The sequence below is a fragment of the Leguminivora glycinivorella genome, chromosome 21, assembly GCF_023078275.1.
Source record: "Leguminivora glycinivorella isolate SPB_JAAS2020 chromosome 21, LegGlyc_1.1, whole genome shotgun sequence".
NCBI lineage: Eukaryota > Metazoa > Arthropoda > Insecta > Lepidoptera > Tortricidae > Leguminivora > Leguminivora glycinivorella.
This window is the reverse complement of record NC_062991.1, coordinates 5,919,779-5,945,110: the sequence shown is the minus strand read 5'-3', so window position 1 is coordinate 5,945,110 and position 25,332 is coordinate 5,919,779. Positions and strand designations below refer to the sequence as shown.

General features: G+C 39.9%; 1 protein-coding gene across 3 annotated transcripts in view; it reads right to left on the bottom strand.

Moving 5' to 3' along the window:
* LOC125237385 overlaps window positions 1-17,770 on the bottom strand; it is a 42,374-nt gene extending 24,604 nt beyond the window's left edge. Inside the window, exons 1-10 of one of the 3 annotated variants that reach the window (XM_048144405.1) lie at window positions 17,640-17,770; window positions 16,324-16,745; window positions 14,941-15,135; window positions 14,824-14,907; window positions 10,426-10,570; window positions 8,101-8,209; window positions 6,053-6,234; window positions 5,342-5,420; window positions 1,894-1,987; window positions 430-639 (exon numbers count right to left, since the gene is read on the bottom strand). In XM_048144405.1, coding sequence (XP_048000362.1) covers window positions 457-639; window positions 1,894-1,987; window positions 5,342-5,420; window positions 6,053-6,234; window positions 8,101-8,209; window positions 10,426-10,570; window positions 14,824-14,907; window positions 14,941-15,135; window positions 16,324-16,512 — 1,260 coding nt within the window. In that variant the 5' untranslated portion in view covers window positions 16,513-16,745; window positions 17,640-17,770 and the 3' untranslated portion in view covers window positions 430-456. Of the gene's footprint in view, window positions 1-429; window positions 640-1,893; window positions 1,988-5,341; window positions 5,421-6,052; window positions 6,235-8,100; window positions 8,210-10,425; window positions 10,571-14,823; window positions 15,136-16,323; window positions 16,746-17,639 lie in introns of all 3 variants that reach the window. The other 2 variants (XM_048144403.1, XM_048144404.1) reach the window with 2 other exon arrangements.
* Between the last annotated feature and the right edge of the window lie 7,562 nt (window positions 17,771-25,332).

The following is a 25,332-nucleotide window of genomic DNA, read 5'->3' as shown; positions in this document are numbered from 1 at the left end:
CACTAAAAGTGTCGTGTTTAGGTGGTCAAATCTTACTCTATGATACGGTTCGCTTCACGCGCATGCGCCTCGCGCTGCCGCCGCTGCCGGTCGGCGCACAGAATATGTTCGAGTTGTCATTTCTAGTACGTAGTACATAGTAGTTCAATGGGGTAGAATTATAATTTATAGTTTTTACAGAAATTGAGAAAATGTAAAAAATGTTGGGGCGGGTCGATCTCTTCGTATCCGAGCGTGGCTCGTTTATTTTGAAATTAAAGAGTGAGAATATCGAATCGCGTCGCGGTCGTGTCGGTCTCGGCGGACGCGGTCTCTTTAGTGAGTGCAGCGGGAGAGTCACACGAATAGGGGGCGGCGAGTCGGGCGGGGGCGGCAGCGCGTCTCACAGCCGTGTGTAGGCCGTTTTGTTTAATTTATTTCATGCCTTACCGAACTTGTGTGTCGGGTGCGGCGGCCTCAGGGCCAGCGGGTGCGGGTGCGGCGGCGGGCGCAGCAGGTGCAGCGGCGGCGCGGCGCGCGCGGGCGGCGGCGGGGAGCCGGGGGCGGCGGCGGCGGGGGCAGCGCGTCCCACAGCGGCACGTGGTCCGGGTGCGACGCGGGGCACGGCCACGCGCAGCCCGTGCGCCGCGCCCGGCCGCGCTGGAATACAACACACCTTGTTTTATAGCCCGGCCACACATGCACGTTTTGATAGCGTAGGCGGAGCGCAACGATAGCGGTGCGCCGGACGAACGCTGGCGTTGCGCCCGGCGGACGCCGGCGGGAACTAACGAGCGCGGATTGCGAGCGGAGTGCGCGCGGATTGCGAGCGGAACGAGCGTTCCGCCGGCGCACCGCTAACGCTACACTATCAAAACAAAACGCTTTATGTGTGGCGGAGACTAGTGCTACTTCAGACGCGGAGATACCACGCAGATTTTATTTTAATAGCACAGTACTGGAACGTTCACCCTCCGACCGCGCGGTGTAATGTGAACGGTCTAGTACTATGCTATTAAAATAAGATCCGCGCGGTTTCCGCTGTGTCCGAACTGACACTTAAAATTAGACTACACAAATAATTCGTTTTCCCGTCTTCAATTTAAACCTTGTTCTATAAGTAAATTGGAAAAAATTTCATTTGTTTCAAAAACCGATGCGACAATGAAAATTCTCCTTCATTTGGTTTTTCAAATTAGATTGCGACGACTGTGTACATTGTAACATACATCGAGCCTCACGAAGATGAGGCCATAATACGAAAATTAAATTCGCAGGCGACGATTTCAACGTGACGCAAATTTAATACTTCGAGACAAAATAATTACCCACTTTGAAAAAAAGATTCGGTTTTCATTTAATTGAACGAAAACAAAAATCCGATCGATTAACACGACTCTTCTGGTCAGGGATCGGAACCCGTTCCCAAATACCATTTGATATCGTTCTTAAACCGTTACCTATAAATTTTGTTCAATGGGAACAAAATAATTTCGGTTACGGTTCTTATATCGTTCCCTAAAAGAACGGTTCATTATAAATTTTGTTCAGTGGGAACAAAATAATTTCGGTTTCGGTTCTTATTTCGTTCCCTCAAAGAACTGTTCCTTACAGTAACGTTTAAATGAACGAACAGAATTTTAGCGTTCCTAAAACCACTATTATTTCGTTCCGAGCCGCGCGGGAGTAGGTATAGCGACCGTAGCGAGCGCCGGAGCCGAGCGTTTTCGCCGACGCACGAGCCGCCTTTCGCTGTCTCTTTTTCACACGAAGTTAATTTATATTTCTGTTTCGGTTAGCCGGCCGGCCGCGGCCGGCAATGAAGGTGAAGGTAGGTTGTTTGTTTGTTTTGTTTACTTCATTTATCCATTTTATAAACAAACTCCACCATAAAAAAAAAGAAATATGTCATACCTTTTTGGCGGGCGGTTCCTCTGTATCAGAGTCCTGTCCCGGCTTGTACCCGTCCGCAAAACTCACGCGCTTCAGACTACGTCCACCGCCAGACCTGCGACCGAACACAAAATAGTACATTGTGCAAAAAGGGGAGGAAGTTGAATATTACTAACGAGAGTAAGTTAAATCGCGACGGCTTGCCGGAGCGATTTAAAGACTCGAGTTAGTAATATTCATACTCCCCGAGTTACACACAATGTTTTTCATCACACTCGCAATGTAAAAAATATGTATATAGATGTAAAAAAGTTAAGTACGGTACAAGAAATTTCATTATTCCCTTGGAGAACGATATTTCTAAAACTCACGCTCCGCCTGCGTACAATAACACATTTAAAGTGCGGGTGTGATGAAAAATTAATATCTTTCATATTTACTGTGATATTTCTTAAATTAATTTAGAAGAAAAAACAAGTATTTTGTAATTTTTCAAATTTATAAATTATTCATTATAATATCTATTAATATTCATTATTTAAAAACCAAAATGTATCGAACTAAACAAATGATATGAATTTTACAGCGTTTACGACGCTGTAAGTAATACTTATACAAACTGCATATGACATACAAAATAAATAAATATTGGGGACACCTTACACAGATCAACTTAGCCCCAAACTAAGCAAAGCTTGTACTATGGGTGCTAAGCGACGATATACATACTTAAATAATTCGAGATTCGAACCCAGGACCGCGGCTCAGCAGGCAGGGTTAGGGTTGCAAAAAAACGGTTGTTTTTCTGGCTTGAAAAAAAAAAAAAAACATGAAAAAAAAACCGTGAAAAAAAACAGTTTTTTTTTCTGGAGTATGTTTTTTTTAACCGACTTCAAAAAAGGAGGAGGTTCTCAATTCGACTGAATGTTTTTTTTTTTTATTTTTTTTTTGTATGTATGTTACTCGATATCTCCGAGAATCGTGGACCGATTTTCAAAATTTTTTTTTGATCGAACCGGTATAACCCCGAGATGGTCCCATTGGCACCAAGTCAGGGTCTGATGATGGGATCCTGGAGAAATCGAGGGAACTCTTCAAATGTTATAGGCACATGTAATGTTTTTAGTCTATTTTTCAAAGGTACATCAGTATTTACGTCTGATGGTAATAATTTTATGTGGCTGAGCTGATGATGGAAGGTCAACTCCTCAATGGTTAGGAGTTTAAGGATAATTCTTTCACTACTGTAAATGTATTCGGACTGATACATATAATATCACTAGGAACCACTAAAAATCAACTGAGCTGATGATGGAAGGTCAACTCCTCAATGGTTAGGAGTTAAAGGATAATTCTTTCACTACTGTACATGTATTCGGACTGATACATATAATATCACTAGGGACCACTAAAAATCAACAAATAAATAAACTTTTTAACAAAAAATAAAACCGCCTTCAAAAATAAGCGCGTTACAAAACACGGAGAAACTAAAAAGTCAAAAATAATAAACCTTTCAATTCAGATTTCTTATCGTATTGCAATAAGCTAAACATCCAAATTATAAACAATACAATTATTTTTGGAGTCGGTACCAGCCTGTGTATGGTTGGGTGGGGCAAACAGGCAATAGCAAGGCGACGAACAGGTCTGGTACCGACTACAAAAATAATTGATTTGTTTATAATTTGGATGTTTAGCTTATTGCAATACGATAAGAAATCTGAATTGAAAGGTTTATTATTTTTGACTTTTTAGTTTCTCCGTGTTTTTCTAAAGTACGAAATCTCAAAATTTGCAAAGTAGTTAATACGGTTATACGGTTTTTAGACTTAATGTTAACTATTAAACGAATTTAATCAAATAACTTTAATTTCTGGCCTTATAAAAGTAAGTTTTACGAAATTTGTAGTTGGTAGTTATCACTATTTACTGTTGGCAACAACAACAACACCGCCTCTCCACGCTACACGCAGCATCGGGGATTCCCAAATAAACGTTTGTATACTGAATGTTAATTGAATTAAAATTAGGGTTTCTGCTCGAGAGTCTCGAACTCGAGAATTTCGGCTTCATTCGAGACGAGAAAAAAATGACAGGTACTCGAGACGTCTCGAGTCCCGAATGTAAAGTACGACCTGAAGTGAAATGCAACTTTACCTTCTGCCCGGTCTCATCGCGAGGCGGTGGGGACGGTGTCGAACGGCGGCCATAAATTATAACGAGATAAAGCGATCTAACCTCTCATTCCAACGTAAGCTGGCAGCGACTTTGGCTAGTTTTGACAGCCTCGTGTTATTTAAAAGCAATTCGTCATTACGAAAAAGTCAGCGCGTTTATGTATCTTGGGTCATTGATAACCTGCGAAGAGTGCTATGGCTAACTTCGACAAAATTTGGAAGAACAGAGGAATCCGACGTCAAAATAAAGTGCGATTATTTCGATCTCTTGTCTTCTCGATAATCTCGATATTTATGTATGGTGCCGAAACTTGGACCCTGAAAAGATTTGATGTGGACGCTATTGAGATGTGGTGCTAGCGAAGACTGCTACGAGTATAACTTGAAAAGCTAGAAGAACTAACAAACATCTCTATTTTGCAAGAACTGAATATCACCACACGGCTCTCCAAAATATGCCAAGAGCGACCCTCAGATTTTTCGGACACATTATGAGAGCACCAATGCATAATATGGCGAATTAATGATAAACATTCTTGGGGTGGGGCTCGTAAGAGATAGTCTGACTGTGTGAAGAAATCGTGTGGCGACAGCGTATACTGTGCAGTCCACATGGCTTATGACCGAGTTCAATGGAGACACGCTACTTGTGGTCGCGATCCTCGGCAATGAGGAAACGAGGAAGAAGAAGAAGTTATTTTAAACGTTTAATTTCAATGACATTATGATTTAATACATGACATTTTAATTTACTTAACCCGTGCACAGGCGGGGAAGTTAAAGGACTAGGTATTATTTTCAAGACTATAATTGTAGTTTTCTTGTTAAAATTTGATTTACGTTTATTTCAAAGAAGATTTTTATTGCTCTTACGCATTTTTTATAATAGTGCGGTGCAATAAAAACTACTAATCATATTGTTGTTTATTATTTTATCCAAATTTTACCATTTATAAAAAAAGACTCGAGACTCGAGAAGACTCGAGACTTTGGGCTCGAGATTTCTCGAAACTCGAGACTTCTAATAGGTCGAGAAATCAGAAACCCTAATTAAAATGTACGTTATTGTTATTGAAACACGTTACAACTCACGAAAAACCGTTATTGTCGTATTATTTGTTCATCTGAAAAAAAAAACCATATTTAGAAAAAAAACCATGGTGCTCGGTTTTTTTTCATGTTTTTTTTTCACAATTCTGAAAAAAAAAACATTTGTTTTTTTCTATTTACAACCCTTAGGCAGGGTCACTACCGACTGAGCCAGACCGGTCGTCAAATACATAACTTACGTGATCAATATTCCTTTCTCTTTATCCTTGTCCGCGTCCGAATCTTTATTTTCTGGCTCCATTGCTATTTCGCCTAAAACTGAAACCATAAATAACAAAAACAATTTGAATAATGCATTATTTTTTATTTAACCCATTATAAAACACTAGCGTATCAGGAATTATGCAGTAAGAGTTCAAAATTAGGTAGGAAATAAATTTTCTATGCCCTAAAAAGGCTTAAGCGTGTTATAGGCATTTTTTAGACACACCAAATAATAGGCCATAAGTCAAGATGTGGGTTTTAAATTGTTGCTGATCCTCTCTAAGTAGTTCGTGGATTAAGAGTCACAAGTCCATTCGCCCATATAAACAATAAACTCACGTCTAAATTTCGTTAGAATTCCACACTTAGTTATAAATAAGAGCGAAAATTCGTTTGCATAGGAAGTTGAAATTAAGCCGGACTTGCTACGGACTATTTTTAACCCCCGACGCAAAAACGACGGGGTGTTATAAGTTTGACGTGTCTGTCTGTCTGTGGCATCGTAGCTCCCGAACGGATGAACCGATTTGGATTTAGTTTTTTTGTCTGAAAGCTGAGTAAGTCGGGAGTGTTCTTAGCCATGTTTCATGAAAATCGGTCTACTACTCGCGGTCGGGGGATTTTTTTAAATTTTAATTTTTAAATACATTACTCTCTTACTTATCCATAAATCTTTGTATCCATACCAGTGTGCCTCAACGCCTGATCGATCCTATCGTCCAACGTCCCGCGCTTGTCCTCTCTTCTGTTCTGCGCCTGCGGTTGCGACTGCAGTTGCGACTGCGACTGCAGATCGGACGAGAAGCAGTCGCCGTACTGCAGTCGGTCCATGGCGCCGTATGTGTCCATGTACGCTTCATCGTAACTGCTGGAAAATACAGATGGCAATTATCAATGTTGCTTCTTGACTTGTTATAAGGACCCGTAGTATGCTTGTGTAGTACATACATGTACTAATAGTACAAAAGACACGATTCCCTGTACTGTACTAGACCGAACTACTCCCAAATGATTCTGCTCTCTAGTACATTTAATACACGCGCAACAGAATGGGAGCGAAAAGAGCGAAGAGCCGAGAAGTGACAATGACAGCAAAGCGATCCATATTATCCGACCGCAACCGAACTAGAACCGACTGACTCGGACCGAGAGCGCGAAAACGGCCGATCAGCTCTCGGCTAGTACGAGCGAGCGTTACTGCACGCCATATGCACAATTTGTCTCTCGCTCTCTCGATGTACTACTGTACTAAATGTCCTAAAAGAACCAACTAGTACACTTCGGAGATGGGAGCGATCTTTTCAGTGAACGAGCAGGCACAACTCTAACCCATAGGACAAAGGCCCTTCACAAACTTACAGGAAGGTCTGACGTAAATTTGTGAAGGGCCTTAGCGACTGCTCTGGTCTAGAAATAAGTTAGTCTTATTATTAAACCACCTTCCTGAATGAAGGTTGAGGGAGGCGATGGCTGAGATACGCGTCATACTCGTGAACGGGTGCTGTCTGTGAAGACCGGTCTGTTTAAGCTACCAGGGGCTATTAAAACGAATTAGTAACTTGAATCCTGATTTATATTACACACTTACTTCGGTTCTAGTTTGTTTCTTTGTTTCTTTTTTTTTAAGTTAATATTTTAATTACATGATTTTGACACTTGGAGACCTATTACGCCTCTGAGGATAAATAGATTAAGTAAACTATACATGTTATCTTAAGTTGTGACATTTAGAGTCATTTGTACCTCTAAAGTAATTTTAGACTTTGATTTTTATGTCTGTTTCTACTTTTTTTTTATATTATGTGTAGTTTTAGTTTGTAATTCGACTTGAAGAGACCTTACACATCTCTAATAAATTGTAGTAGCGTTATACATTAGGCAAAATTAGTGTTGTATCAATTGTGTAATTTATTAAAATATAAAAATTATGTCAAAATGTATGTGACGTGTAAAAGTGCCCCTGTGGCCTATTTGCTGAATAAATATTTTGAATTTTAAACTTATATTGACCGGGATCTAGACCGTGATTACCTTTTTGATTGATGAGGTCCCGATATACACCCGCCGTCTTCAGTTTCCCGTGATCATGATGCATGCAACTGCGTCCCGGTCAATATAAGGCTAATGAAACTAACCCTGAATCATTTAAAACTCTTATTATTAAGTCTAGTTTCAAAATGTTCTAATCCCCACGTTTAACATGGAAAACTTTCCGCGGTGCGCAAAAATTAAAAATAATCCAAAACTCTTATTAAAAATAATGTTCTGCCGCACGAGATGATAGGTTACTAAATACATTCCTCGGCGTATATTTTTGTAATGGGTCAGTGAAAGGGGCTCTCTACGCGGTTCTGCTACGCGAAAACGGTCTTAGAAGACTTTCCCTCGATTTTGAAAAAAGCATAAAACAAAGATTACAAAGGTAGCGCAAATAAGGAAATTTTTGACAAAGTTTTTTTGTAAGTATACCATTCGATTCCATTTAAATTCAGGATCAAAAGTTTGTATGGAACCAATAAATTCGTATGTTTAGAGTTTGTAGCAAACCCCAGTAACCCATTTCTCGAAAGGTACAAGCCTTGTATTTACAAGTGTGTTTCCATGACAACCCGTACGATTTGACAGTTCGCGCACTTGTAATACAAGGCTTGTACCTTTCGAGAAACGGGCCCCAGGTCAAAAAGTCAAGAGGAAGTCAGTATTATAGGGATAAATCAAAGTAATTAGTTCGTACCCTGAGCTGTTGTCGTTCCGACTGGTGATTGTGTCGATCCGGTAAACAGGTTCGGGAGTGAAGTCCGAGCCGCCTGTAAGTACGATGTTCACTTCACCTGGTTTTAAACCTGGAACGAACGAATAACGTATTAATGTTGTTTTATAATATAATACGCCAACTGGTAAAGACTGTATGAATATTCGGCCAAAACCATAATTCGGGGCACCTCTAACTTTGACTTCACTGTTTCTGGGCATTTTCAGAATTTGGGACCCCCAATGAGCGGAAATCTTTAACAAAAATTAACTCACTGGCAGTTTTGTGACGATAATTAAGCATGAAATTTCAATAAAAATATTGTTTTTGTGTTAATTATATAAACTTTAAGCGATACATTCAGAATGTGAAAAAAGTAAATTTGTAGACAGATTTTATGCTTAATTGTCGTCACAAAACCGACAGCAAGTTAATTTTTATTAACAGCTTACACTAATTGGGGGGACCCAAATTCTGAAAATGCCCCTCTATGAGTTGCGTGCTGCCTTCATTAGGTCACACCAACTGCTCCCGTGCGTGGGTCGCCGTCTATAATCAGCCTTTTAGAAAATCGTTAGTTAAATTGGCTCTCCATTCGTCGTCGCAGGTCTTTTAGAATCCTGAGCATGTTATTCTCCATTTTGTTCGAGCCCTACTCTCCCAGTTATCTGAAATGTAAATTCACTTTCATTACCCCCCGTCCAGGCTGTGAACTACGTTCCTCCCGCTCTCTCAAACTCTCCATTCCTTCTCACCGTTCTGGTTTCGTCTCTAACTCCTTCGCCGTCGAGGCGATCCGTCTTTGGAATTCTCTCCCTCTCTCTATTCGACAAGCCCCAAGCAAACTCGTTTTCAAACGACTGCTCCGCAAGCATCTTCTGGCAGAAGAATTCAAATAATGTTCACCATCATATATATGTAATTATATATATTAGTCTTTATATAAATTTATATAAGTATTAGTATTCAACCTGAGTTTAGTAAATTTATGTTTGATGTCACGATTATATTTAATTTTGTCTTTGTTAGCTATTATTTCTCCTGCGCCAACATATATGTCTCTGTTTAACCCAATGGTTGACTGGTAGAGAATGCCTTTTGGCATTAAGTCCGCCATTTGTACATGTTTCTTTAGTTGTGCAATAAAGTTTAAATAAATAAATAAATAAAATCAGTTTTGTCAATATTGCGTCAAACAACAGCTATAGTGTGTGTCCTAATGTGCTTACTGAGCGATTCCTCATACACAAAATGCGGCTCGATGCTGGTAGATGTGACTTTACCTTTGATCTCGTCGAGACGACGCCCCACTACTGTCTGCACTGCGTGCCTTCACTAGGCAAGAACACTTGCCACACCTATGTCTCCCAAGCGTCGATGTCTAGTGCCATAGACTAGATGTTCCGTTAACGTCGCAGCTATGAGTATGGCTTAGCCCTGTAGTACAGTGTACTTACCCCAGCGACTAGGTCTAGTAGTGGCAGCACTAACCCCAGACGGCGCCGGCGCGCCAGTCGCACTTGATCTCGCAGAGGCGCCGCCGCACTACTTTCTATGCGCTGCGTGCCTTCACTAGCCACGAATACTTACTATTTCTAATGAACACAAGTTAAATTATAATCTATTGAAAATATTTCAACTTGTGCTGTCTTAAAGTAGTCACACTACTATGTATATAAATTAAAACCGAAATAAATTACACATATGAAAGAAAAAGTGACCAAGTCCTCTGGTGCCTGAGGCTGGCACAGCCTTTTGGCACTTTTTCTTTCATATGTGTAATTTATTTCGGTTTTACTTTTATTATTTTCACGAACTATAATAGAAATGCAAATTGTAATATGACGATGTGACGTGTAAATTATTATTTATGATTATAAATAAATATAAATAAATAAATATTATAGGACATTCTTACACAGATTGACTGAGGCCCACGGTAAACTTAAGAAGGCTTGTGTTGTGGGTACTCAGACAACGATATATATAATATATGAATACTTATATACATAGAAAACATCCATGACTTAGGAACAAATATCTGTGCTCATCACACTAATAAATGCCCTTACCGGGATTCGAACCCGGGACCGCGGCGTAGCAGGCAGGGTCACTATCGACTGCGCCAGACCGGTCGTCATATGATTGATTGATTGGTTGGTATGCCACCCACATGTAGTAGTACTCGTATATAAGCAGGATTTTCCCTGAATAAATGATCAGTATTTCGTCGAGCCTGGAGCTATCATTATAACCAGAACAGCGTACAGTGCATGGCGACCGTGCCGGGACGTAGCGGACACTCACCCCAGCGACTGGGCCGGCTGGTGGCGGCACTGGCGCCGGGCGGAGGCGCGGCGCCGGCGCGCCAGTCGCACTTGATCTCGCCGAGGCGCCGCCGCACCACAGTTTCGATTCGCTGTGTACCTTCTTCACTAGGCAGAGGAACTTGCTGAAAAACATACAACATTACTTATTTATTTATTTAGGTTATGAAGATCCGACAGCTATTATTACAATATAACACAAATAAATAAGAGATGGAAAGCCGATTACAGAATCACACCTATATAGAAAATTAAGTATTATTCAAATTAAAAGCGACAACGCACGGATACAAACACGTTAACGAAAGAATTCACGCCAAACGTTATTACTAATTTATAAAAGTTCAATTAAGCGGGTCCACACAGAGTGAACGCCGAGCACCGCCACAAGGCAACCAAAGGATGCCTCGTGCGGTAAATGTCCAATGTACCTAGACGTGCCTTGGACGAGGCAACACCGTCTGTTGAGAAAACACAAGCGCTATCACGTCTACATTAGCCAATTACGGCGCGAAGAATTTGCCTCGCAACGCTGCTTACTCTGTGTGGACTCGCCTTACAATTTATGATAAAATTTTAATTATTCAAGTAGGCATATTACAATGCGCTTATGAACCTCAAATAAAGCTACGCGAGCTCTAACCCTACGCCTCAATCTCGAGAAGATTTAATGATGTTGTATCGAGTACGAAAATTACAGAATTCATAGTAAAATTATACCCAAAATCAGCTACAAAAAGTTTCTTCCGTGTGTTGAAGATTGTAGGGACCCACTTGGGAGATACCTTATTCTAGGGGATGCTGGGACACCTCAGGTATAAGATAGCCCCCAGTGGGCGCCTAGAGGTTTCTTCTGACGACATATCTTGAGCTATCCTGGTGCGTTTAAAATAGCGAAGTATATGTAAAAACTTCAGAATTAAGAACCTCTAAACATACACAAAGAAGTAAAAACCTAGGACCAGGGTTTAAACTTTCACGATTTTTACACATATTTAAAATTGCAAACGGGACTTAATCTGTTCGAGTGGGTAATCAGGATCAAGTGCTGGTAGTTCAAAAAAAGTCGTACAGCTAGAAGATGTTGATGACAAGCTCCGAGACCACGGGGACAATGCCGTCCTTGAAACGTCGGAGGTTAGTGTTTAAAACATAGTAACACGCGATTAAGTCCCGTTTGTAATTTTAAATAGGACCAGGGTCTCCAAAGGTGGTCAAATTTGCCATCAGCGGCTATACCATAATCATAAATGTACCTCTAAAACTTGTGCAAATTCAAATATTATTTGAATAATGGCTCATACCAGGGGCGGCTCACTCTGCGATTCTATCGCCGCGCTACAAGTACATGCTGGCGGCCGCGAGTTCGCGGCCTAATCAGGGGTGGCGCGCGTTCTCACGGAACGCACGTTCGCACTTTCTATTGTTACTTTACGTCGCGAGTTTTTTTAAAGTTTTATATGCGATTTCCGCGTGTGAATGTCTAATGGTGCTTAGTTAAATAGACATCATGAATAAAATAGGACATCTTACACAGATCTACTATTGATCAAGTCCCACGGAAAAGTGTAATAAGCAGGGTGTCCACTACTAAACTCAAAAAAATTTCCCTGACTTTTCCCTGACTTTCCATGACTATTTAAGAAAATTTCCCTGACCAAATTTTCATTATATGATGACATTTTTACCACTTTTGCTCAGGGTTGTGAAAAAACGGTTTTTTTTCTATCTTGAAAAAAAAAACCTGAAAAAAAAAAGGCAGTTTATTTTTTTTAAACGGAACCGTTATAGGATCACTCGTGCGTCTGTCTGTCCGTCTGTCACTGCAAATTTTTTTCTGGAATATGTTTGTTTTCTCACGTACGTAAAGTACGAAATATTAAAATTTTCAAGGCAGTTCATACTTTTTCCCCTCACTAGCTCGGAAACACGTGCTTTGTCCTTTAATACCAGCGGGTAAAAACGCATTTTATCCACTAGTGGGTAAAGTGATTTGACCTTAAATAAAGTCAAATTAACTGCTTTAAAATTGATAAAAGTAGGTGAATCTAGTAATAAAGATGATTTACCACCCGTGGAACTATTGGAAGCAGTGATAAACGCATTTTTTGCGTTGTAGTTTCCTCGCTATAGTGAGGGGAAAAGTTTTGTGTTACACTCGGGTGCAAATGTATTTTACTTCTCGTGTGTTAAAAAACTCGCAAGTTCAGGATTCTATTCTCGAACCACTCGCTTCGCTCGTGGTTCAACTATAGAATCCTTTCACTTGCTCGTTTTTCAATTCCACACTCGGCGTTAAAATACAACTTTGCCCCCTTGTATAACAAATAACTATTATACCTACGGTTTTTTTTACCTTTATGTTAATTATTGAACTTTAATTTCTGGTTTTATAAAACTAACATTAACGAAATCTGTAGTTGGTAGTTATAGCCATTTACTTTTGGCTATACCAGTGCCAGCCCGTGCACTCTATCAGGATAGAGGGAGTTTCAATTTTGGCACCCATGGATACGGGAAGGGCTGGTAGAAAAAAATATCGCGAGCGCAGCGAGCGCGAAAATTTTTCCCCTTTTTTACGTCCCTGGCGCTGATAGTAGTTATTACGTACAGTGAACTGCAAAACTGCATGGAGAAAGTATAAATGAACTCATTGATAAATTCACCATGCACTTTTGCAGCTGATAGCATAGCAAACAAAATGCAGTACCAGAGCGAGCAGGAAAACAGGCTTGAAATGAAAACGAGATTTCGAGCGTAGTCAGCGCGAAGTATTGACCAAGAACTGAAATATGACTTATGTTATGTAAAAGTAGTAAACGCGAGCGAAGCGAGCGCGAAATTTTTTATCTGTTGTCAGAGACGGGATGCCCATTTAGGTGTTTTGCCACGACATGCCTTTAGGTTTCAAAGTGATTCTTATCGTCTGGCTTATTATCCTCCTATGCTCCTTTGACTCATACAAAATTGCGCCTCTATGTGTCTATGTGTTCTGCGCCATTGGCTTTATGAGGAACTCCGCTTTGGACCGTCGGATAGATACTTAGAATTTGGACAGCGACGTAACTTTGTCGTTTTCACGTCGCCCATTATAAATGTTGTACAAATATATGTAAATAAATTAAGGTCAGCTAGAGCATGAAGATATCCCTCCTTAGTAACCACTGGGATGGAGGCCAGGCACTATACTTGTCATAAAAAGTCTAAAGAGACAATTCTAAGTTGCCTTAAGATCAATCTTTGCTGTCATGGATGTGGCCAACCCAAGAAATCATATAATTTTTTCAATACTTTTTTTTTTTCTTGGTGCCAAATTTTTCCCTGACCTCCAAATCATTTCCCTGACTTTCCCTGACTTTCCATGACCACTATGACCTTCCCTGACTTTTCCCTGACTTTCCCTGACTTTCCAGAAAGTGGACACCCTGATAAGGCTTGTGTTGTGATGTTGGGATTTAAACAAAAATATGTAAATACTAGATATAGAGGTATATAACTAGAAAGTACCCAAGACTGGAATATAATAGCATAACATTTCACCTGAGTATTGATTCGTTTTAATCCATAGGCAACCCTATCGTCCGACGCTGCGCACGTGCGGCTCGTTTCTTTGTTAGAATTTTGTAGGCATTTAAAAGGCGGCATATCGTGAACATCAAAGCAGTGGGCCTTCTGTACTTGTACTATTATATATTCTGTGCTCATACTCATTCTCATCTGCCTCTACCTTGTTATAGCACCCAGTTTGGCTCACAGTTACACCATTCAAACTATAGATGGAGCCTGTTCTATTGACGACCGGTCTGGCGTAGCGCGTAGTGACCCTGTCTGCTAAGCCGCGGTCCTGGGTTCGAATCCCGGTAAGGGCATTTATTTGTGTGATGAGCACAGATATTTGTTCCTGAGTCATGGATGTTTTATTTTATTTTATTTTATTTATTAGGCACACAAAACAGCTGACATTTACAACATGATATAAAATAGTATACACATAGGTTTTAAGTTAGAATGCCACCCAAAACATGTATGCGCAGCATGAAATAAACACATGTAAGGAACGAAAACATAACTATTTACAGCTTATACTAAAGCTACACTGAATTACACAATAAAACACAATAAATTAATAAATAATAATAATAAAAAAAAAACATTAGAGAACAAATGAGACACATATAATAAAATAAAATAGAAACCAAACTTAACATAATGGTGGCTTTTCTATGTATATAAGTATTTGTATATTATATATATCGTTGTCTGAGTACCCGCAACACAAGCCTTCTTGAGCTTACCGCGGGACTCGGTCAATCTGTGTAAGAATGTCCTATAATATTTATTATTTATTACTTTGAAACTATAGTTGAAGTATACTCACATTACTAGCGACATCGCTCTGATACGCCATCGCCAACTGCTCATACACCTCATAATTCTCCGGTTCATACTCATTCTCATCGGCCTCCATCCCCTTGTTATAAATCCCTCCTGATGCCTCCATCCCCTTATTATACATTCCAGTCTGACTCGCTATGACGTCATTGAAGCTGTAGTTAGAGTTTTGTGAGGAGGGCCGGAGGTGGCTCTCGTCTTTCTCGTAGGAAGGAGGCTTTTCGCTGCATTGCGACTCTTGCGAGGAGCATTGGGAGTTGTCTTCCGGCCTTTGTGGTGTTAGGCGATCTTGGGGCTCCTGAAAGTATATTTTACATACATACACAGGGTTCGAAAATATCCGATATTTATAATAAACTAGCTCTTGCCCGCGTTAGAAAGAGACAAAAAGTAGCCTATGTCACTCTCCATCACTTCAAATATCTCCACTTAAAATATCACGTCAATTTGTCGCTCCGTTTTGCCGTGAAAGACGGACAAACAAACAGACACACACACTTTCCCATTTATAATATTAGTATGGATATCAAAATATCGGATATTTATGATATATATCAACTTTGATATATATCCATTTTGTATGGAAGGCATATTATTATTTTGTTGCAATATTTATGAATACTACTTTAGATAAGGAAAAATCTACTAAAAATCATAACATTTAGTAGAAAAATAGTAAAAAACACAAAAAACTATATTTTTAACAATGTTACATTTTTTTAAACCATTTTTGTATTGCAATATTTATAAAAAAATATATATATCGGATATTTATATCCATTGATATAATATATATCGTCGATTGCAGCTGGATATATATCGGATCAAGATATTAACCCATATCCCAGTCGACTTCTACGACACCCACGGGAAGAAAGGGGTGGTGAAATTCTTAACCCGTCACTACACGGGGGGGGGGTCAAGTATATTTTGTAAAGAAAAAATATCATTAAGTGTCGCCTTTAGAACGCCTTAGTACTATTGGCATCACCATAGTATTTGCCGCTCTTAATAAGTCACTATTAAAATTTCGGATAGAAAGGACCTTATCGACTGTATATCGTCGCTTAGCACCCATAGTAGGTACAAGCTTTGCTTAGTTTGGGGCTAAGTTGATCTGTGTGAGGTGAGCTGTCTGAGGTGTCCTCAATATTTATTTATTTATTATATGTTAATACACGGACGGGTCGCTAGTTGTTTTAAAATAATGTAATTTTAAAAACCCCTGCCTGTGTGGTGACGGGTTAAGAATTTCACCACCCCCTTTCTTCCCGTGGGTGTCGTAGAAGGCGACTATGGGATATGGTTTAAATTGTGGCGTAGGCGAGAGGCTGGCAACCTGTCACTGCAATGTCACAGTTTCGTTTTCTTTCAACCCCTTATAATTATGCCAAGAGTGGCACTGAAGCTTTAGTAGTTTCATGTGTTCTGCCTACCCCTTTATGGGATACAGGCGTGATTGTATCTATGTATGTTAAAAACCCACCTTGAACTCATTCTTCTCCACATTACTCGTATCCATAAACTCATCATTATTACTAATATCAAAATCCATAGTCTCCTCTCTCAATTCCTCCTCCTCCACCTCCTGTTTAATCTGCACTCCCAGCTCTTTCACATTAATAATCTCCGGTCTCTTCTCCTGCTGTCTTCTCGGCGAGAAATCTTCTATCATCTTCTGGCATTTCTCATCGTCTGTCAACTTCTCTGTTTTTATATTGTTGAGAATGTTGACGTCGAAGGCATCTTCTTTCCGTTTCTTCTTCTTCTTCTTTTTCTTTCTGTTGTCGGAGTCGGAGCTGGAACTGCTGGACGAGCTGCTGGATTTAGCTTTCTTCTTTTTCTTTTGGGTCTTTTTCAGTTTCTGTTTCTTTTTGAGCTTCTTGTCTTTTAGTTTCTTCTTGGGTGCTGGAATGCAAAACAATAACCAAAAAATTAAAATTTTGAAAAAACCCCCGACCGCGACATAGTGGACCGATTTTTATGAAACATGGCTAAGAACACTCTATCCATCTATATCTATACTCGCTACGCTCGCGGTTCAATATTGGAATCTTTCGCTTGCTCGGGTATCAATATTGGCACGTGCGGTTAAACAACAACTTTACCCCCTTGTAAAACAAATAACTATTATTTTAAGTATAGGAAACTAGCCTGACAAGTTGTCATTAAGAATAATTTGAAATTGATTTATAGTAAAAAATCGAAATAAGATGTCATATATTAAAGAAAAAATTACGAGCACCACCAGTGGTGAAGGCCGGATTCGAACTGGCGTCTTTAGCAATCCGGGCTAACGCCATGAACCCCTAGGCCACCTCGCCACAGGGGGAGGCGAGGGGGTGACTACTTAAAAAACACAAATCAAAATATTTAAAAAAAATAATTTGATTTGTTCCCATTGCGTATAGATGACCCTGTGGCCCCGCGTGTGGCGCGCGTGGTGGCGTGGCGCGTGGTGGGTGGCGTGATGGTTGCCCGTGTGGTGACGGGTTAAGAATTTCACCACCCCCTTTCTTCCCGTGGGTGTCGTAGAAGTCGACTGTGGGATACGGGTTAAATTGTGGCGTAGGCGAGAGGCTGGCAACCTGTCACTGCAATGTCACAATTTTCGTTTTCTTTCAACCCCTTTTTGCCAAGAGTGGCACTGAAACTTGAGTAGTTCATGTGCTCTGCCTACCCCTTCATGGGATACAGGCGTGATTGTATGTGTGTGTATGTGTGCGTATAGATTTATAGTATTAACAGTACATACGCTGCTACTTTCTCACACTAGTTCGTAGCCTTCAAGTTTGTACTTACATTCTTCCTCTTCCTCGACGTTCTTCACCGCCTTGGCTTTTTTTTCTTCTGCTTTTCTCGAAGCTTCTTCATGTATTTCTTCTCCGTGCGTCGACGTTTTGCCAACTTCGTTTTAGACTTTTTACTCATCTGAAAATTATCCATTTCTAATATTAGTATATAATTACGTTAACTTTGGTTGTATTTCTCCTTTTAGTTGTTGAACCTTTATAATTTCCTCAAGTTTTATAGCTACCAAGAGGTTTCTTTCAAAGTTTCCAAAACTTTTATTGCCCACTTAAATGGGTGAAATATGAAAACAAGAATTCAATATGCATATTTGGGTGAATCAACTTTCTCTTGCCTATTATTGTCATGGTTACGGTCCCTTGAGTCACGCTGGTTTTATGCAAAATTATGCTACTGAAATCATGCAGGCATGCATGTAGTTCATGTTTGTAGGTGACAAATTAAGGAAAGGGCTTTTTGACACCAGAAAAATGCATGTTTGCATAGTTTAAGTAGCATCATTTCATCGACTCAGGGGACCGTAACCATGGCAAAAACAGGCAAGAAAAAGTTGATTCACCCAAATATGCATATTGAATTCTTGTTTTCATATTTTTGTGTGATTCCATGACTAATTTTATAATATTCCATTGGCCTATGATGCAACCTTTGCCATGTTAACTTACCTTCTTCTTGACCTTTTTCCTCTTGACCTCCTCATCATCAGTGGCGGAGGAGAGAGTGGACGGCGACCTTTTCCTCTTACGAGTCTTCTCCTTCTCTTCCCCTTTTGTTTTCGGCTGAAACAATTGCTAAATAAATTAATTTTGTATCAAGCAAAACGTCTGCAAATCTAAAATATTAATTAGACATAATTTATAACTCCAAAAAATCACTGTCTCCACGATCGCAAGCTCAGGGTACAGTCGGCCAAGAAAGTGGTCTACCACTTTTGACAAAAGTTTCTGCGAGCTCTAACGATTGCTAAGGTTGACTTGACATATGGCACGACATAATAAGTATCATATACAGGGTGCCCGGTAATTAATGGACAACCTTTTAACCACCAAGAGGGCACCTTATACTGGTCCAGAAAATCGACTTTAAGGTTTAGTAAAAGTCGCCTGGTTTTCGAGATTTTCACTTTTAAAAATTGTACTGGAATTTAATTGACAACCTTTTAACCACCAAGAGGGCACTTTATACTGGTCCAGAAAATCGACTTTTAAGGTTTAGTAAAAGTCGCCTGGTTTTCGAGATTTTCACACTTTTTAAAATTCTAATACTACCTAAAATTTTAAAAAGTGTGAAAATCTCGAAAACCAGGCGACTTTTACTAAACCTTAAAGTAGATTTTCTGGACCAGTATAAGGTGCCCTCTTGGTGGTTAAAAGGTTGTCCATTAATTACCGGGCACCCTGTAGACAGAGCAATTGTCACTGACATAATATTATTGCAAGCGGAAATCGACCCTTTCTACCATATGTACCTACTATAGTATGAATTTTCTGAGATGAATTTTTGGGTTGTGCCGTAATCTGTTAAACAAAAGCCTTTGTTTCTATTATTCACAGCGCCTAGCTCCCGTTTCCACAGCACGTGCTAAAGTCTCAGTGTAGTTAAAAAGCAACTATCATGATAACAATAAGGTTCAAATCCATAAAAAGCCCTTTCGGAGATAACACGTTTTGTCATCTTCAAAAAAAGTTACCTGCATACTGTAAACTGTTTCATAAATTTGAACAAAATTGGCTTCAAAAGTTTTAAGTCTGTGTCCAGAGATGGCAGTCTATGCATTAAACATTTTACTTTCGACAGTAACTCTCTATAATACTCGATCCTCTTTGATACCTAGTAAATAATCATAATCATAATCATAATCATTTTATTGGTAATAAATAAATTACATGTCAATATTTGAAATACAATCGTAATAAATAAAAATTATTAGTACAAGACTAGGAACTATTATTGTAAAGAAAGAATTCCCTATAATCATAGAACGTCTGCTCTATAAGCCAATTTTTCAGTTTGGTTTTAAATGTTGCTATATTAGGTGTAGCGATTATTGCATTCGGGAGGTTATTATAGATCTTGCGACCCATGACGTGTGTGAGTTTCCTTGACTTAGCGAGTCTATGTGACACGCAGGGCAGCTTTCCAGCGCGCGCGCTACGGGTCTCATACCTGCGCGGGGCCGTGTTACAGTTGGGCGTTGCGTCTACTTCTTCTCGTGTGGTCACTGCCATTTTAAAAATAAGGAGAGATGGTAGCGTCTCTTACCGAATAAGTATGTCTCTTACCTCTTCTTTATAATACTAGTATTCGCAACCTCCTCGTCCACTTCGCTCTCCTGGCTCCAGCCCTCGCTGCTCAGCTTCACCTTCTCGGTCTCTTCTGTTCTCTTCTCTTCTTTGCTTTCAGCGCGGACCGGCGTGGTGCTGCGGGATTGAGCCTGGGCCTCTTTCGCTTCTAAGGCTTCCATAAATCTGAGGAAACATAAGTTTTTTTGCATTCATTTTTAGCCACAGAACACCCCACTAGAAGCCAAATGCAAGCGATATTGTTCGAGACGCAAATCACCAATCCTTGCGGGGTGAGGCGGGCGCGCACGGTGCTGCCATTGGTCGTTTCAAATAATGGCGCGCCTTTATGATTAGCAGTAGGGATGGGAATGGGACATGTCTATTATAGACAATGGTACCGGTACCAGTACTGTGGTGAATTTGTTTTGCAACAAATTATAATATTATAATTAAATTATAATAAGGCCTAGTTACCCTTCGGGTTGGAAGGTCAGATGGCAGTCGCTTTCATAAAACTAGTGCCTACGCCAAATCTTGGTAGTAGTTTCCAAAGCGGACCCCAGGCTCCCATGAGCCGTGGCGAATGCCGATGCCGGGATAACGCAAGGAGGATGATAATTGTGATAGCATCTCAATAAAAATCATTCTAGTAACTAATAACTAAACTGTGCATTTTTACTTACGTTTACTAAGTTAAATAACCAACTAAATATTCTAAACTAATCAATGAACTAAATACCACTACAGACTCTACAGATTCTAGATAATTATTCACTATTACAAATCTGCTTTCTTTTATATTTCATAAAATGGTAGCACATGGTACGAACGGCAGTACGAAGTTCCCGCAACAGACATAAACTAACATGGCCCCATGCCTAGTCGTTTACGTGAAAGGGATAGCATATCACATTGTTAACTCGGTAAAGAGGGATGGACGCGCCTCGGCGCCGCTCAGCACAACCATATTGACCAGTATAAATGAACTCCGCGGACAATAAACAATATTCAACAAAATAATTAATTTGACTTAACTGTGGAATGTTGTTCCATCTTTTTTACATGTAGAAGTGTTAGAAGACTTGCCACACCACTTTATGCTGTAAGAGACCATTGTTTGCAACTAAAATTGATTATTTAAGATTTTTTCCCGAGCGGACACGGACACTGTTAGCGGGTCGTATACTTGGGCGCTACTGATCGGTGTCGCACGCGTTCAAACTTTTATAAACCTGATTTGTCGTATGCTTGGTGACCGCGAGTCGCCCTGTAAGGGCCATCTTGTTGTATTGATCTGTGTTTTTAGCACAAGCTTTTATCGCCGACTGTACCTTTCTTTCAACAGTCATCTACTACTCTCCGAGACGCTTCTAAAAATCCATTACTCGATGGGGATACGACGTTTCATAACAGAGTTTCTATGACCACCTTTCTGCTCCATCATCAGATCAGCTCCATGATACCATAATATTGCGTTGTCACGTGATTTTCATATATGTGCGAAATTTCAGCTAAATCGGAAACCGGGAAGTGGGTCAAATTTAGCTTCTACGTTTTGACCCAAACTAACATACTAATAAAGTAAGTTCAATAATAAAAGCTTGTAATAAACAGGTTAGTTTGTGTATCAGGTTACATACAGAAGCTGCCAATTCTTAATGTTCCGTAGCTAAAAAATGTAACTGTTTTGATTGCAAACCTAAACGCGGTGTAGTAATGGCAATATTCGTGTGACGTAAAATTGTATAAATGCCAATCCTATCGCTATAATCGCTATGTAGAGTATCTGTATTGACAGATACTCTACATAGCGTAAAGGATTGGCATTTATACAATTTTACGTCACACGAATATTGCCATTACTACACCGCGTTTTTAACATTAGTTGTTGCTTGTACCCTTGCAATACTTATATTTAAATCGAAATAACTGGACTTTTTATTTCTTAATGCCTCCTACTGTCTCAAAATTGGTTTCAAATCTACCCTATGTAGCGATAAGTCGATAAACATCAAAAACATTAAAATTAGCTTCCCGACCGGTCTGGCCTAGCGTGTAGTGACCCTGCCTGCTAAGCCGCGGTCCCGGGTTCGAATCCTGGTAAGGGCATTTATTTGTGTGATGAGCACAGATATTTGTTCCTGAGTCATGGATGTTTTCTATGTATATAAGTTTGTATTTTATATGTATCGTTGTCTGAATACACACAACAACACAAGCCTTCTTGAGCTTACCGTGGGACTCAGTCAATCTGTGTAAGAACGTCCTATAATATTTATTTATTATTTATATTTATTAGTTTTATTGCAACGGTGTTACATATGACACTAACATACATGAAACTTAAACTCGAAATAAGATGTCATATATTAAAAAAAAAATTACGGACACCAGCAGTACCGAAGGCCGGATTCGAACCGGCGTCTTTAGCAATCCGGGCTAACTCCATGAACCCCTAGGTTATCCCGTCACGTAGTGTGACTACTTAAAATCACAAATCAAAATATTTGATAAATATGTGATCAATCAATGAATCAAAATATTTTTTCATATTATTAAATTAAAACGGGACTTAATCGCGTAATTAATCGCGAATATATTCTTTATTCAAATAGGCTTACAATAAGCACTTTTAAATTGTCAACAATGTACAATATTCATCTTATTATATTTATAGAGCAATTTATTGGTGCAATAAACAATACTGTTTTAAACTACATTGAATTAGTAAAATGATATCAATCTAAATTGTATAAAAAAATACTAGCCTAAATACTTCTAGAATAAATTCTAAATTTGTTCCCATAGTTGCATACATTAAATTGTTAAAAATGTAAATAAAAACGATACCTCTGATATTCTCGATCCAGCAGCTGCGTGTCCCCATGCTGCGGCGTGTCCGCGGCTCTGGGCCGCCGCCGGGCCTCCTCGTCGCGGGGCTTCGTCCCCGAGGGCCCCTCGGCGCGGGCGCGCACCGGCTCCACTCCCTTTACACACACCGGCATGCCCTCTACAGTGGCCTCATTTTGGGGCAACGCCCCATCTTTTGGGGGCACGGCCCCTTCGGCACGAGAGGCTTCTCTGGATGGTACCGTGACGTTTTCAGTTAGGGTTAGATCCAGGGGCGGGTACCAGCTGCGTTTGGTTGGGAACGGGCCGTCGGATATCCTGAAATTATTGAAGTGGTATTTTAGTATATTTATCAACTAATATTGCAATGAGTTCCACTATGATGAATGATTTGCTATCTAATTAAAAACTATATTTAGTTAAAAATTATATACCTGCTTTATTACTTTTATTAGTTACCTAAATATAGAAGAACAGTATACCTAAATGAAGGTACAAAAACATTTGTTAGGTAGCAAAAACTTTTCAACTGTTTCGATTGACTATAACCGTAAATTTGAATTATAAAAAAAAAATAAAAGGCTTACCAAATTGCAATTCATTGTTTTGTTAGTAGTGCCACAAAAAATAGACTGTTATATAGAATGAGATGGCCTGCTGTATGTATGCCTATGTGTATTAGCAGTGTTTGCACACTTGTGCAGCGCCTTACCGTAAATTACTGAAATAAAAAAACATAAATTCGATGTAGGATTTGCCTTAATTATTGAACTTTAGAATAATTTACATGTTCCTGTCAATCATAGATCAGCAATTCCCGGATAGTTTGTTGCTACATGGATCACGTATCCGATTTTGATAAAAATTGGTAGGCTGATAGAGTCCATGATGGTGAGCAAGATCCACTAGGTTTCCCAAAATGTCCTAGGTTGTTTGTATGAAACATTCCTTTTTTGTTACAGAAAATGTATAGAAATCTGGTAAAAAAAAAGGAAGGTTTCATACAAACAACCTGACGCAGCAACACATGTTTTCCAAGTGTAATTAATTTTATTTTTAATACCTATTTATGTACATGTTCTCATGATTTTAATTTGTTTACATTAAATTGTGTTTTAAACTACGGGGACATTTATCAAATAATTCTTTGTTATCGAGATACAGGATTCTTTTCACCCCATAATTAATATTTGAAAAAATTCTCAGCGGCAATGTACATACTGTAACTATAAGTAAACGCATAAATGTAACATTAGCAATAAGGTTTTTTCAATAAATTATTCTTATTATTATTCTTATCAGTGTCGGGTCGGGCGGGCCCCAAAGGTGGATAACAAGAATGGATAAGACAAATAGTATATAAGAGTTAGCCAACGTTGCACTGGTATAGAACAAGAGCGAATCGCCTAGCATGGTACGGACGGGCATGTCATGCAAAAGGACAAAATTAATTCATGATCGGTATAACCGGTATAATGTGATCGGTAATTGTGTTCCCTAGTGTACTCACTGGTCGGTGGAGTAGACGCGGTCTCCTAGCGCCCGCAGCCGCACGCCGTCGGTGGGGCCGCCCGCCTCACGCCGGGTAGTACACAACCACAGTATAATAAAGAGTACTATCGTACAGTATGGCCACTCCTGCTCCCCGCTGAAAGTGCTGCCCATCCCCTCTCGGTTACCTCACAGTTACCGCCTGTCCAGTCGACCTTTCATATTTCACTCATACAAGCATAGTACGCGTTCACCTACACGAGCTAAGACTGTGTGCTAGGAACGCGCCTCTTTCATATATTTGATCGCCAGTGTCCGAGGTGTGACACAACCTGTAGCTGTACACAGTACACGGTGTACTCACTGGTCGGTGGAGTACACGCGGTCTACTAGAGCCATGCGCTGCGCGCGCAGCTCGCTCAGCACAACGCCGCGCCCGCGCACGCAGGTGCACGCCGTCGGTCGCGTCGCCCACCACACGCTGGGTTGGACGCGAGTTTGTCTGGAAAAGAACGGGTTATCTATTAGAACATTTCTTGGGACTTTGGGCAGCTGAAGGAAAAACATTACCTTTTGCAAGACGCCAGATGGACTGATTAAACAAAAGCTCTGTGAAATAAAACTATGGAAACGGATTAAATCGCGTATAATGAATTTAAAATTCATCCCGACGTTTCGAACTCTCACCACCCCACGACCACGAACCACCCGAGACCCGACCACCCGAGAGTCACCCGTTGACCACGAACGCTGTAAAGAGTTCGAAACGTCGGGATGAATTTTAAATTCATTATACGCGATTTAATCCGTTTCCATAGTTTTATTTCATGAGTAACTATCGCGGTAACCAAAGACAATATTAAAAGCTCTGTGCTTTTTTAACACGCGAGGGAGAAAAACCGATTAAGACAGTTCTTTTTATCTACATTTGAGTGACTGACATTGGTGATTGAATACAAAAGAACTCAAACTCTTGGCTACTATAGTTTGCCAAGCCAGAGGCAAAATAACTAGTATGGCTCTGTGATCCAAAGAGGATCTTGGCCTCCAAAACGAGA